This window comes from Vulpes vulpes, chromosome 13, assembly GCF_048418805.1.
Source record: "Vulpes vulpes isolate BD-2025 chromosome 13, VulVul3, whole genome shotgun sequence".
NCBI lineage: Eukaryota > Metazoa > Chordata > Mammalia > Carnivora > Canidae > Vulpes > Vulpes vulpes.
In genome coordinates this window covers 87,188,769-87,202,426 of record NC_132792.1, presented here as the reverse complement: position 1 = coordinate 87,202,426, position 13,658 = coordinate 87,188,769, and the positions used below count along the sequence as shown (strand labels likewise).

General features: G+C 36.5%; 1 protein-coding gene across 7 annotated transcripts in view; it reads left to right on the top strand.

Moving 5' to 3' along the window:
• ARHGAP28 (Rho GTPase activating protein 28) overlaps nucleotides 1-13,658 on the top strand; it is a 203,555-nt gene that overhangs the window by 96,285 nt on the left and 93,612 nt on the right. For all 7 annotated transcript variants that reach the window (XM_026005931.2, XM_026005932.2, XM_072734928.1 and 4 more), the window contains exon 2: nucleotides 13,143-13,345. In XM_026005931.2, coding sequence (XP_025861716.1) covers nucleotides 13,143-13,345 — 203 coding nt within the window. The remainder of the gene's footprint in view (nucleotides 1-13,142; nucleotides 13,346-13,658) is intronic.

The following is a 13,658-nucleotide window of genomic DNA, read 5'->3' as shown; positions in this document are numbered from 1 at the left end:
GTGGTTCTAGTATAGTCACAAAGTTGTGATACCATCACTCCTACTTCCAGAGCGTTTTCATCATGCCACAAAGAAACACCATACCCCTTAGCAGTCACTCTCTAGTTCCCCCTTCCCTCAACCAATGTAGGGGAAATTTAAGAAACATTATATTTTGATTTTGTCAAGTGTATGTTTATATTCCCCATGTAAGTAGTGTATTCTAATTATGTGGTTTAGTGGCCTTTTCTTGATAAAGCAGTAGACAGAACATGGTATAAATTAGTTTTAAGGTCAAGCATGTGGAAGTTGACTTCTTTTATAGCTACAAATACAGAAAAACATGCTGTTCCCCCCCAAAAAAGAAAAAACCATTCTGTCATTCTTTATTGAAGAAGAGCTTATCCCATTTGAGCCTCTGCCTTTGTTAGTTCGTGGGGTTCATGTTTAATGGTGGGACGTTCTTTCCAGGTTGCAACTTTTCCTCTTCTTAGCCCAGTGCTTTTACTTAGAGGTGATATATACATGCATAAGAATTTAATAGCTGATAGGAACTTCAGTTAATTAGAAAAAATTCCAGCTTTCAAAACCATTTCAAATATTCCCTGATGAGTGACTGAGATTTGTTTGCTGTTTTAAGGCTCCACCTAATCTACAAACATATTTTTCGTTATTTTTTTCTGAAATATCAACAAAGAGGTTCAGGCAAACCTGTTTACCTTTTGTTGGAATAGTTTCCTTAGCTTTCTCCTTGTTTCCCAAAGAGGGGTGAGGCGGGCCAGGAGAGGAACAGAAAACCAGGATTGTAGGAGGAGAATGAAGGATGCCAGGTGATAGTGAAAGTCACTGAGCCTGAGAAAGAGAGCGAGAACCTGCTCTGTGTTCTTGCTTCTATTACTCTGAAACTATAGCTTTCCTTTATCACCATTGCCTTTCAAGTGCTTTTTGCAAAACATCCAAGTTGAGCTTGTTTATAAGCATGTTACAATCCAAAGATTTCTGAGAAGCCTGAGCATAAAAACAAGGGATTTGTCTTCTTTCTTTATCTAAATGGCCTCCGGAGGGAGCTCAGAGGGTAAACAGCTGCATTACTGAGACTGTGCCTAGGGTCTGTCCCACAAAGTGAGCAGTTTTACTTGCAAGAGCCTTGCTGCAAAAGCTCACTTGAGGTCAGGATCCAAGATGATTTCTCTAGATGGCCATGTTGTGCTGTTATTGGCATCATTCAAAGATAATGACAATGGAAAATTCAATCCTCTTCTTTCAGAAAGAGGAGGTGGGAAATTTTGATTTGTGTGTATTCTTCCTAATACCCTTGGAATGTATGTGACTTGAAAACAATGTGAATATAGTCATTCCCTGTATATTTAGACAGGGATATCTTCAGCAAGAAGGGAGTTTAACCTTATAGTATACTGATCAAGTCCAGACCAAGACATGAGATTAGGTGCATAATTTGGTAGCTCTTAAAATTGAAGATTACATTAGAAACACCTTCTTTTATGAGGCTGACTATGTATTCTCACTTGAATAATTCCCTTAGTGGAGTGGAGAAGGTGTCTAATCTCACCTACTCTAAATGAGTTATTAAAGTACTCCTTCCAGTTAATATCATTTGGGAATCATCTGGGCTGCAAGTAACAATAATAACAAAGATTAGAATTTTTTTAAAAATTTGTTCTCACATTTCTAAAAGCCCAGAGATAGACAGCATCTGATGTTATTTCTGAGATTCAATAATGTCAAGGCTGATCACTGCAGTTTTCTTGGCTTTTCTCTCATCATTGCGAGGTGGCTGCTGAAGCATCCATCTTGTCTACATTCCAAGAAGGGAGAAGGAGGAAAAGAAAGTGATAACAAAAGATTAGGATACAATAGTTTCAGGATAACAAAAGATCTCTCTGAAACCATGGGGAAGAATTTTTCTGTTGTTACTTTGGCTGGAAATGTGTCAGATGGCCATTTGTGGCCTAAGGGAGTTGAGGAAACAAGGCTCGAGAATGAGGTTGGGTCAGAGAGGAGTTTTAATAAATTCAGTATTATTTATGTTAATCATATTTCTAGTGATATTTTAGTGCCCCTATGGTATTTTAGCACCACACTATAGCCTAACTCTAAATCTAGTTATGGGCATGCTAAAAAAATTAAATTATAGTCATCAGTTAACACATGGGTTTACTATGTGCCATGCATTTCACATATATTAACTCAATCCTTATAATAACTCCAGCATATATATGTTTAATATTCCCATTTTACAGATTAGGCAGTGGGGGAACAGAGGTTCAGTAGCTTGCACTGAAGGTCATAGATCCAGAAAGTGTCAGAACCCACATTGAAACCTGGCCCAGCCGGCTTCACAGTTTTTCTCACAATCATGACATTTTATTTCTTCTCTGGATATGTATAGCTATACACAGATACACTAATACCTGAGGGGGCTTTTGAAATTAAGAAAGATTACTGTAGAGAAAGCATCTGGACAGGATTGAAAAGGTTTGAATTTATATTCTGGCTCCACTGTCACTAGTCATTCATTCTGCAAATATTTCTGAGTTCCTGTTATTGGCCAGATACTGAGTAAATGAGACAGACTTGGTTCCTCTATATTCTACTGGGGAAAATCATTCCCCTCAAAATGAAGTAAGTTAGTAGAGGAAGTGTAAGTTGTTGATGGATGAGAAGAAAGAAATGCAGAAAGCTGAGATGATGGATAACTGGAGGAATGCTAATTTAGGATGGCTAGAAAAAGATCCCCCGAGGAGATGACATTTACCTTGGGAGCTGAATGATGAGAAGCATCTTGGCATGGGAATAGTAGGAGAAAGTTCCAGGCAGAAAAATCAGTAAGGGAAAATTTCTTGAGGGAAGAAACAGCTTGGATTTTTAGAGAAACTGAGAAAAGATTAGCATGTCTAGTGCTAATGCCAGGGAGAGTGTTATAAGGTGTGACTGCAGAAGCAGTTGAGGACAGAATATGCTGGGCCATGAAGTCCTAGAAGAGCCTTTGCGTTTTATTGTAATTGCAGTGGGAAGTTATATTTCTCCACTTTGCTGTCAGTAACTGTTTTCTTCACTGTATAATTCTTGCTTTGGCTGCTTTATGGAATTAATATAAGGAACAAATGATGCAATGTGTATGATAGTAAATTGTTATATATTAAATTCTTTACAAGATGTCTCTTGTAGAGGGCCCATAGAATATTTCTTAGCATGACTTTTAAAAATATTCTGTGGCATATACTCAGAAAAATTGAACTTGGGTTATACAAAGTTAGAAGTTCATTAGCAAATACAGCATTAAAAGAAATCTGGTATGTTTACAATGTTCTGTGGGAGTTCCACTTCCAGTTAGGACATAGACTATATGGTGATGGACTGTCTTTCCCGCTGTAACAACTAGAGAAGAAAGGATAAATGTAAACATCATATGTTTTAAAAACTAGTGGAGAGCTATGGCCACAATATCTAAAGGAGATAAATCTCAGGGAGGGCAGAGCTCCTCCTAGGTGATAGAGCCCAGCTGTCATTTCCCTCCCTGGGCATGTTTCTTCCCTTGAGTCTTTGACCTCACGGGAAGATGATCACACCTGGTTGATCCTCTACTGGGTCCTCTACTGGGGCAAGGAGATACCAAGACAGCTGTTAATGACTGTCTGCACTGGTGCAGCAAATTGGTATCAGTTGAAACTCCATATAAAAAGGACCTTCACACCTGATAATCCTCTCCCTTAGGATTTTTGCAAAGAGCCTAATGACACAGGAGGCTGGGGGTTAGGCTCTAAATCAGAGTGAGAGTTCTTAGTTCCATGGTGTTTATCCTAAAGCTCTCCTGGGGTGGGGGGGAGGAACCTGTAAAGATACAAGACATTTAAAACATTTGGAACCAGAGGTAACCTAAAATTAATTAAAGTTGCAATACAACCCAGGCCCAGTTCTACTCCTAATTGGAATGAAGCGTCTTACTCTAATTATCAGACAGAAGAAAAGGCTTACTCTTCTGGGGGAAATTACTATTAACTCCAGTTTCCTAGAGTTCTTTTAAAAACAATGTTACACAATAAAAAGTTAAAAGATTAGTAAAAGAAAAGGAAAATGTGACCCATAAACAATTGACTAGTATTTGATTACTATAGTAGGCATATTGATGGCACAGATTTTAGCATTAAGGGACAAGAACTTTTAAATAACAATGATAATTGTTAGAGGAATCAGAGGAACAGTTGTGTAAAATGGATAAAAGATAAATCATGTCAACAGAGAAATAGAATCTCTAAAAATAACTAATTTGACATGTGTATATGAAAAAACCACAGTATCAAATTGAAGCATTCTGGATGGATTTAACAGGAGACTAGATGCATAGAAGAAAAGAAAATTGAACATGAAGACAAGGTAGTAGAAATTCAACTGAAGCATAGAAGGAGTTGGGGAGGAAAGCAAAGTAGGCCATTTGATATTGTCCCAAATGGCCAACATTCATGTTACTGGAGTTCAATGAGAAGAGAGAAAGAATGGGACAAAAGAAATAGTTGAAGAAAAAATGGGTAATAGTTCAAAATTGATGAAAGACATTGACCCACAGATTTAAAAGACTCAGTAAAACGCAATCAGAATAAAAACAAAATCACAGTGGAGGCATTTCATGATTAAACTGTTAAAAACAAAAGAGAAAAGGAAAACCTATGAAAAACATCGATAACATTCTATATTTAGAAGAATCTCCATAAGAATTATAATTAACTTATCAGATTCGAGTCCAGAAGACAATGGAATGACATCTATCAAAGGTTTTGAAAACAATAATAACAACTGCTAGCCTAGAATTCTTTGTTCAGTAAACAAATTCACCAAACTGTAAAGGATTTAAAGATATATTCAGAAAGAAATCTAAAGGAGTTTGTTGGCAGGACATCCACAGTACAACAAATACTAAGGAAAAAAAGAGGAAATGCCAAATGAAGTTCTCAAAGCTGATAGCAAATGATCTATTATGGGTACAGGGACATGCAGGAAGAAATAAAAGAGTACCATAAAGGATAATATAAAAGACTACTTATTTAATTTTTAAAAAGATCATTGCCTTTTTAAAAGTTAGTTGACAGATGGAGGTTAATTATACTCTTGTAAGGTATTTACATTGGTCTGAAGTTGTAATATAATTATTCATGGTAGACAATAATAAGTTCTAGATCTCCAATAATCATTACCACATAATACAAGTTATTTCTAGAAAGATAATGGAGGGGAAGATGGAATAATAAAATCTTTTGTTAATGCCACTTTGAATGTATGGAAATTGGCATGCACTTAAAATCTAATTTGAAACCTAATGGTGTTTTCCCAAGAAAAGTTACTGTGTAATACAATTGCATTCTGTTTGTGTGTGTGTGTGTGTGTGTGTGTGTGTGTGTGTGTGTGTAATGTTTTCCTGGTATTGTTTTGGAATCAAACAGCTTCAGAAGATTAAGCTCTATTTATCCTAATATGGTGAGGTATGAAGCTACAGATTAAGGCTCATCAAAGTGTTGGATGAGCCTGTGGTTCACAGTTATGTAATATTTTAAGACTGGAAGGTCATGGCCCTTGCTCTACCCTGGGTTAAAGGGGGAGATATTTGGATCCCTAACTAAAAAAACGAGAACTCTTATAAATGTGCTTGTCCCAAAAATACTGTCTGACTTCTTTGCCAAAAAAAATAGTTGATCACTGCAATTATAGAATTCTTTGGGTGGATTATCTCAGAATGAACCAATGTATCACTCATGTTCATGACTTATATTTGCATCTGTTTTCCTTTCCCCAGCAGAATGTTATGATGAATCTCTTCTCTTGAAATTCCACCAGTGTAACCTTTGCATGAGTAAGGAACTGTGTGCTTTAACTAAAATGATCATTATTAGCTCTAAATGTGTATGCTCCTCTTGTTCTAAGGTTCACTTATTATTTCTCAAATTTCCCACTTCTTCAGACATTTCTAGTGCTTAGATATATATCTACTTATTTACTTAATTTCTAAGATAAATTATGCTATTCCAAGTAGTTATTGAAGTGGCATTTCTGTATTGGCATGGAAAAGATATCTATGATGTGGTTTTGAGTCGGGAAAACAAAACAACTTATAAAAAAAATTTTTTTTGTTTTAATAAAAAAATATTGATGCAACACAGATGGAGGAGAATACCTTAAATTTCCTCTTTATAAATTGTATATTATTTAAACTTGGTCCATGTCTGCCATTGATACTGTAAATTTTCCACAAGTCAGACATACTCATTTTTAAAAGAAATAAACCTAAGAAACATCCAGAACTAGAGAAAGCTTGGGGCATCTGTGTATTTTTTCTGAATATGAAGGGTAGTAGACTGTGAGAACAGTGGTGACTGATTATAGCTTATAAGTAGATGTTTCTGTACTAGAGTTGTACAAATTTGTTAGTGGCTTTCAGTATTGGTCTTATTGCAAAAGGGCAGAGTCTTTAAAGCCTAAAAATAATAAAAGAGACAATAGCCATTATGATACCTGCATCAATTTCATGTGTGCTAAAACCACTAGAATCTGTCTTGTCAAGCTGTAAAGAATTCAGTGGAAAACTCTTAACACCCAATTATCAAACAAAGCTGCTTTACAGTTATTTTTATCATATGGCACAGTGTAAGAAAATAAAAGTGAATAGTTCATATTTTTGTGAAATGCTTTGAGTTTTAAAAATAAATTAGGTAACTCACTGCCAGTTGATGTTCCAAATTAGCATTATTTAACAATATGGTAGTGTTAGGATCAGTGATAAAATTCCAGAAATTTCTGCTAAGAGCGATTTAAAAAATCTAGGATTCCTATAAGTATAGACAGTATGAATACACAGATTTGTTTTCTTATTCCCTTCTCTGTTTGCTCATGCATTTTGGTGTTCTTTGCATATGCTGTAGGGCATGGCTAAATTTGATAGCAGTCTACTGCTGCTCTGTATATAAAAATGAAACTGTCCTAAGTGAGTCATAATGCCACAGTTGGACATTGCTATGTCATTGCTCTGGCTGTCTCTTTCCATCTTGGAGTTCTTGTTTGGGCTGTACTGCAGCTCAGACTGCACGTTGGTTAAAAGGTAATCTCAGCCTTCGTTCAACTCCACCTGAACCCAAGGATAAGGAGGCATGTTCTTGGAATTCTTTGAAAGAATTTGCATACCCAGTCCAAACTGGAAAATTAAAAATAAAAAAATAACATACGAGCAAGAACAGAAGATCATAATGCATAAAGTAGTTCAGTTATTCATGGTTAGGGACCAAAGTGGTCTTGTTAATCAAACATTGTTCCTAGAAAAAATGATATTTGTAAATCCTATGTCTTGGAAATCAAAAAATTTTTTAAAGATGTATTTATTTATTTATTTATTTATTTATTTATTTATTTATTCATTCATGATAGAGAGAGAGAGAGAGAGGCAGAGACACAGGCAGAGGGAGAAGCAGGCTCCATGCCGGGAGCTCGATGCGGGACTCGATCCCGGGACCCCAGGACCGCGCCCTGGGCCAAAGGCAGGCGCTAAACTGCTGAGCCACCCAGGGATCCCCGGAAATCAAATATTTTTTAAATTTTTTCAGTTTTATTGAGATATTTGACATATAACATTGGGTCAAATTTAAGATGCATGACATGCTGATTTGACACATGTATATATTGCAAAATGATTACCACAACAGTAAGATCCCTTACCACATCACCACTTACATAAAAATATTTTATTTTTATGCAAATCCTCAAAATTTCTCAGAATTCCAACATTTTGGCCTCTATTTTCCCCATTTGTCTCTTGCTTTTTAAACTAACATTTGTTGACTATTCTATTCTAAATACATATGCATGCTAATTTATTTAGTCTTTGCAGCAGTTCGATGAGAAAGTGCTCCATGCTCTGCTTAGTTGTGTGTCTTCAGGATTAGCAGTGGTCCTATTGTGGCCCTCCCAAAAAACAGGAGCCTGCAGTGCCCATCTGGTGGTTGGACCCTACCCGTAGTGTTGATCCAATTTTCCCTGAACTGACTATGGATCTCTTATCTGAGTCAGTGCCCCCTTCCTCATCCTAATGTAGGGTCTTTCTATTTAATGTCACAGATTATTTCCTCACACTATCTCATTATTTCAGCAGCCAACTTTTTAAAAATTTATTTTTCAATTTTTTTTAAAGTACGCTCCATGCCCAATGGTGGAGCCCAGTGCTGGGCTCAAACTCATGATCCTGAGATCAAGACCTGAACTGAAATCAAGAGTCAGCTACTCAACTGACTGTGCCACCCAGACCCCCATTTTTTATGTCAATTTTTAAAAATTCTGATAAAATTTTTATGTCAATTTTTAAAAATTCTGATAAAATAGCCACTTGGGTGGCTCAGTTGGTCAAGTATCTTAACTCTTGGTTTCAGCTCATTTCATGATCTCAGTGTCATGAGATAGAGCCCGTATTGGGCTCCATGCTCAGCAAGGAGTGTGCTTGATATTTTCTCTCCCTCTCCTTCCCCTATGCCCCTCCCTCTGTGCATGCATGCTCTCTCTCTTAAATAAATAAATAAATAAATAAAATCTTTAAAAAATTCTGATAAAATACACATAAAATAAAATTTACTGTCTCAACCATTTTTTTAAGCAACAGCTTAGTTATATCAAGTACATTCACATTATTGTAACTCCTCTCTCCAGAACTGGTTTTCTTTTGTAAAACTGAAACTCTAAACTGATTAAACAAAAACTTCCCATTCCCTCATCCCCACAACCGTAGCAACCTCCACTTTACTTTTTGTCTATAATTTTGACTTCTCTATGTACCTCTTATATGTGGAATCATATAGTATTTGTCCTGTGACTGGGTTATTTCACTTAACATAGTATCTTCAAGGTTCATTCATGTTGTAGCACATATCAGAATTTCTTTCCTTTTTAAGGCTTAATAATATTTTATTGTATGTCTGGACAACTTTTACTTATCCATCCATCTGTCAGTGGGCACTTCAGTTGCTTCTACCTTATGGCTTTTGGGAATAACACTGCTATTAAACACAGTGTACAAGTATCTCTTCAAGACTCTGTTTCAATTCTTTGAGTATATATACCCAAAAGTGAAATCACTGGATCAAATGGTTATTTTATGTATAGTTGTTTGGGGAACTACCATACTGTTTCCCACAGAGACTGCACATTTTACAAGGGTTCTATTTTCTTCACATTCTTGCCACCACTTGTTTTGTTTTTTTTGATAGTAGCCATCCTGGTGGGTGTGAGCAGCCAACTTTTTACACCTTCTCTGTAATCATCTTAGATACTTTATAGATGCTACCTTTTACTATATATACTACTAGTTGAAGTATAGTTGTCATACAGTATTACATGAGTTTTAGGTATCCATCATAGTGATTTGACATTTATATGCTTATAACATTTATAAAATACTCACCATGATACGTGTATGTCACCATGTAACATTATTACAATATTATTGACTATATTCTCCATGCTGTACTTTTCATCATCATGACTTACAACTGGAATTTTGTACCTCTTAATCTCTTTTTTTTTTTTAAATTTTTTTTTATTATTTATTTATGATAGTGAGAGAGAGAGAGAGAGAGAGGCAGAGACACAGGCAGAGGGAGAAGCAGGCTCCATGCACCGGGAGCCTGATGTGGGATTCGATCCCGGGTCTCCAGGATCGCGCCCTGGGCCAAAGGCAGGCGCCAAACCCCTGCGCCACCCAGGGATCCCCCTCTTAATCTCTTTTATCTATTTCACCCATGGCTCTACTCCCATCCCCAATGGCACTTCTCTGTATTTCAGAGTCTCGTTTTTGGTTAATTGTTCATTTGTTTTGTTTTGTTTTGTTTTTTTATATTCTGTATATAAGTGAAATCATACAGTATTTATCTTTTTCTGACTTATTTCACTTAGCATAATACACTCTAGGTGCTTTTGCATTGCCAAAAAGCCATGACTTTATCCTTTTTTTTTAAGTCTGAGTAATATTCCATATTTCACATTCTTTATCCATTCATCTATCAGTGGACACTTAGGTTACTTCCATATATTGGCTATTATAAATCATGCTGCAGTAAATATAGAGGTGCACATATCTTTTCAAATTAGTTTTTTAATTTTCTTCAGGTAAATACCTAGAAGTATAATTACTGGATTGTATGGTATTCCTATTTGTAAATTTTTGAAGACCCTTCATACTCTTCTCTGTAGTGGCTTCACCAATGTACATTCTCACCAATAGTATGCAGGGGTTCCCTTTTGCGCAATCTTGCCAACACTTGTTATTTCTTGTCTTTTTGATACTAGCTATTCCAACTGCTGTGAGGTGTATCTCATTGGGGTTTTGATTTGCATTTCCCTGACGATTAATGATGTTGAGCATCTTTTCGTGTGTCCACTGGCCACATTTTAGGTCTTCTTGGAAAAGTATCTATTTAGGTCCTCTGGCTATTTTTATTTGGATTTTTTTTTTTTTTGGTGTTAAGTTCTAATGAGTTTTTATATATTCTGGATATTAACCCCTTGTGTAGCAACACCCCAGCAGACTCTAAGCCCAAGGGTGGGTGATGGTCTGGCAAGGCTGAAGAAATTATCCAGACACAGGGGTCAAGTCATAGGTTTAGTAGGGGAACTTACATTCAGGATGTCCAGAAGCAGCCAACTGGACAAAGCACCCACTTCTGGAATCTACATGCATGTAAGCTTTTATAGTTTAGCAACTAGCCTAGCCCTTCTTTTCCTTTGCACAGCCAATGTTTGAAGGAGATCAAGTCCTGCCATCCAGACATTCTTTGTTAAAAGGGAGATGGTCTGGGTTAGCTACACCTGGAGCCTCTAACCTTGAACACTGCTACTCATTATGTTTGATGAGAATATAGAAGGAGGACAATATTGCTACATTCTTAAGATACTGATTAACAGGGATATTTAGGGTATGCTTGCACAAATCAGCCTTCCAGTATGTACTATATACACCTTACCAGTATACCATTTGTAAATATCTTTTCCCATTCAGTAGGTTGCCTTTATGTTTTGTCGTTTCCTTTGCTGTCCTGAACTTTTTAGTTTGATGGAGTCCCGATTGTTTATTTTTGCTTTTGTTGCTGTTGCCTGAGGGGCCACATCTGAAAAAATACTAATCAGACCAATGTCCCTGAGGTTACTGCCTATATATTCTTTTAAGAGTTTTATGGGGGCAGCCCCGGTGGCGCAGCCTGCAGTTTAGTGCCGCCTGCAGCCCGGGGTGTGATCCTGGAGACCCGGGATCGAGTCCCACCTTGGGCTCCCTGCATGGAGCCTGCTTCTCTCTGCCTGTCTCTGCTTTCTCTGAATAAATAAATAAGTCTTTAAAAAAAAAGAGTCTTATGGTATCAGGTCTTACATTTAAGTCTTTAATCCATTAGGAGTTTATTTTTGCGTCTTGGTATATGAAGATGATTCACGTTCATTCTTTTGCATATACCTGTTCAGTTTTCCCAACACGATTTAATGAAAAAACTGTCTTTTCCCCATTTTATGTTCTTCTCTTCTTTGTCATAGATTAATTGACCATACAAGTGTGGGCTTATTTCTGGGTTCTCTCCTCTGTTCCATTGATCTGTGTGTCTTGTTGTGGCAGTATCATACTGTTTTGATTACTACGGCCTTGTAATATAGTTTGAAATCTGTGATGGTGATACCACCAACTTATTCTTGTTCAAGATTGCTTTGTCTCTTTGGGATCTTTTGTGGTTCCGTAAAAATTTTAGGATTAATTGTTTTAGTTTTATGAAAAATACTATTATTTTGATTGGGATTGAATTTGTAGACTGCTTGGCTAGTATAAATATTTTAACAATACTAACTCTTCCAATCATGAGCATGATACATGTTTCCATTTATGTGTGTGATCTTCAACTTCTCTCATCAGTGTCTTATAGTTTTCAGAGTACAGGTCATTCACCTCTTTGGTTAAATTTATTTCTAAGTCTTTTATTCTTTTTGATGCAGTTGTAAATAGGATTGTTTTCTTAATTTCTCTTTCTGCTAGTTCATTAGTAGTGTATAGAAATACTACAGATTTCAGTGTATTTTGTATCCTGCAGCTTTATTGAATTCATGGATTCATTTTAAAATTTTAGCAGCATTTTTAGTGTTTTCTATGTATAGTATCATGTCATCTGCAATACTGACAGTTTTACTTCTTCCTTACCAAGTTGGAAGCCTCTTATATCTTTTTCTTATCTGATTGTTGTGGCTACGACTTTCAGGACTATATTGAATAAAAATGTGAGAGTGGAGGGATGCCTGGGTGGCTCAGTGATTGAGCATCTGCCTTTGGTTCAGGTCATGATTCTGGGGTCCTGGGATCAAGTCCCACATCAGGCTCCTCTCAGGGAGCCAGCTTCTCCCTCTGCCTATGTGTCTGCCTCTCTCTGTGTGTCTCTCATGAATAAGTAAATAAAATCTTTAAAAAAATGTGAGAGTGGACATCTTGTTTGTTCCTGATTTTAGAGGAAAAGTTTTCAGCCTTTTATAAAACTTTGAGTATGATGTTAGCTGTGGCATTGTCATATATGACCTTTATCATGTTGAGATATGTTTCTTCTGTCCTCACTTTATTAAGAGGTTTTATCATGAATGGGTATTGAATTTTGTTAAATGCTTTTTCTGCATCTTTTGAGATGATCATATGGTTTATATCCTTTCTTTTGTTAATGTGATATATCATGTCATTGAGTTGTAGATATTGATCCATCCTTGCGTCCCTGGAATAAGTCCGTCTTGGTGGTGGTGAATGATTCTTTTTAACATATTATTGAATTCAATTTGCTAATGGTTTGAGGATTTTTGCCTCTGTGTTCATCGGAGAAACTGGCTTGAATTATGTGTTTCAGCTAATACAAGCAACTTCACATTTTATGAGTGTATGAAAATTATAAAAAGTATTTTCATGGTGATTCCTACATAACCACAAAGTCATTATGAATTATAGAGAAAAAAAAAGAGGAACCACCACTGAATGGAAATTACTCTCTCAAACCCCTCTCTGTCACACTTAACTCCGTTTCTCCATTGATTTTAAACCTAAATTTTACTTTGTGATTTATAACATAAAAGACTGATTTTTAAATTAATAACAGATATTCTTTCTGCAGAAAATCTATTCCTCGCTGCCGAAGAATTAACAGGATGCTCTCCAATGAATCCCTACATTCTCCCGCATTTACCCGCTCCAACTCACAAGCCTCCATAGACAGCACCTCCATGGAGGATTTCCTGCGGGAAATAGAAAACATTAAAGAGAACAGCATGGGAGGACAGGAAGAGCAGATACCAGCTGAGGTCAAGCCTGTGGATGGTAAGGTGCTGGATCTGTCATCCCATGTGTTTACTGTCTTTCTTTGTATGCTCTCTCTTGTCCTGTTTGCAGGTAGACCTCATTCCAATAGTTTAACAAGTGAAATCAGTAGAATTTGGCATATCAGCTACCAACTCTCACTGATTTATATCTACTGGATTGGTTCATGATGGCTTCTATATATAGTGATATGACCTAAGAAGGAGAACTGTCAAAACCCAAATTGATTCTTACATATCACTACTTAGGGATGCTGTGCCTATCATTGATATGATTCATTATCATCTAACAGACTGAGTATTCTAATTTTGAT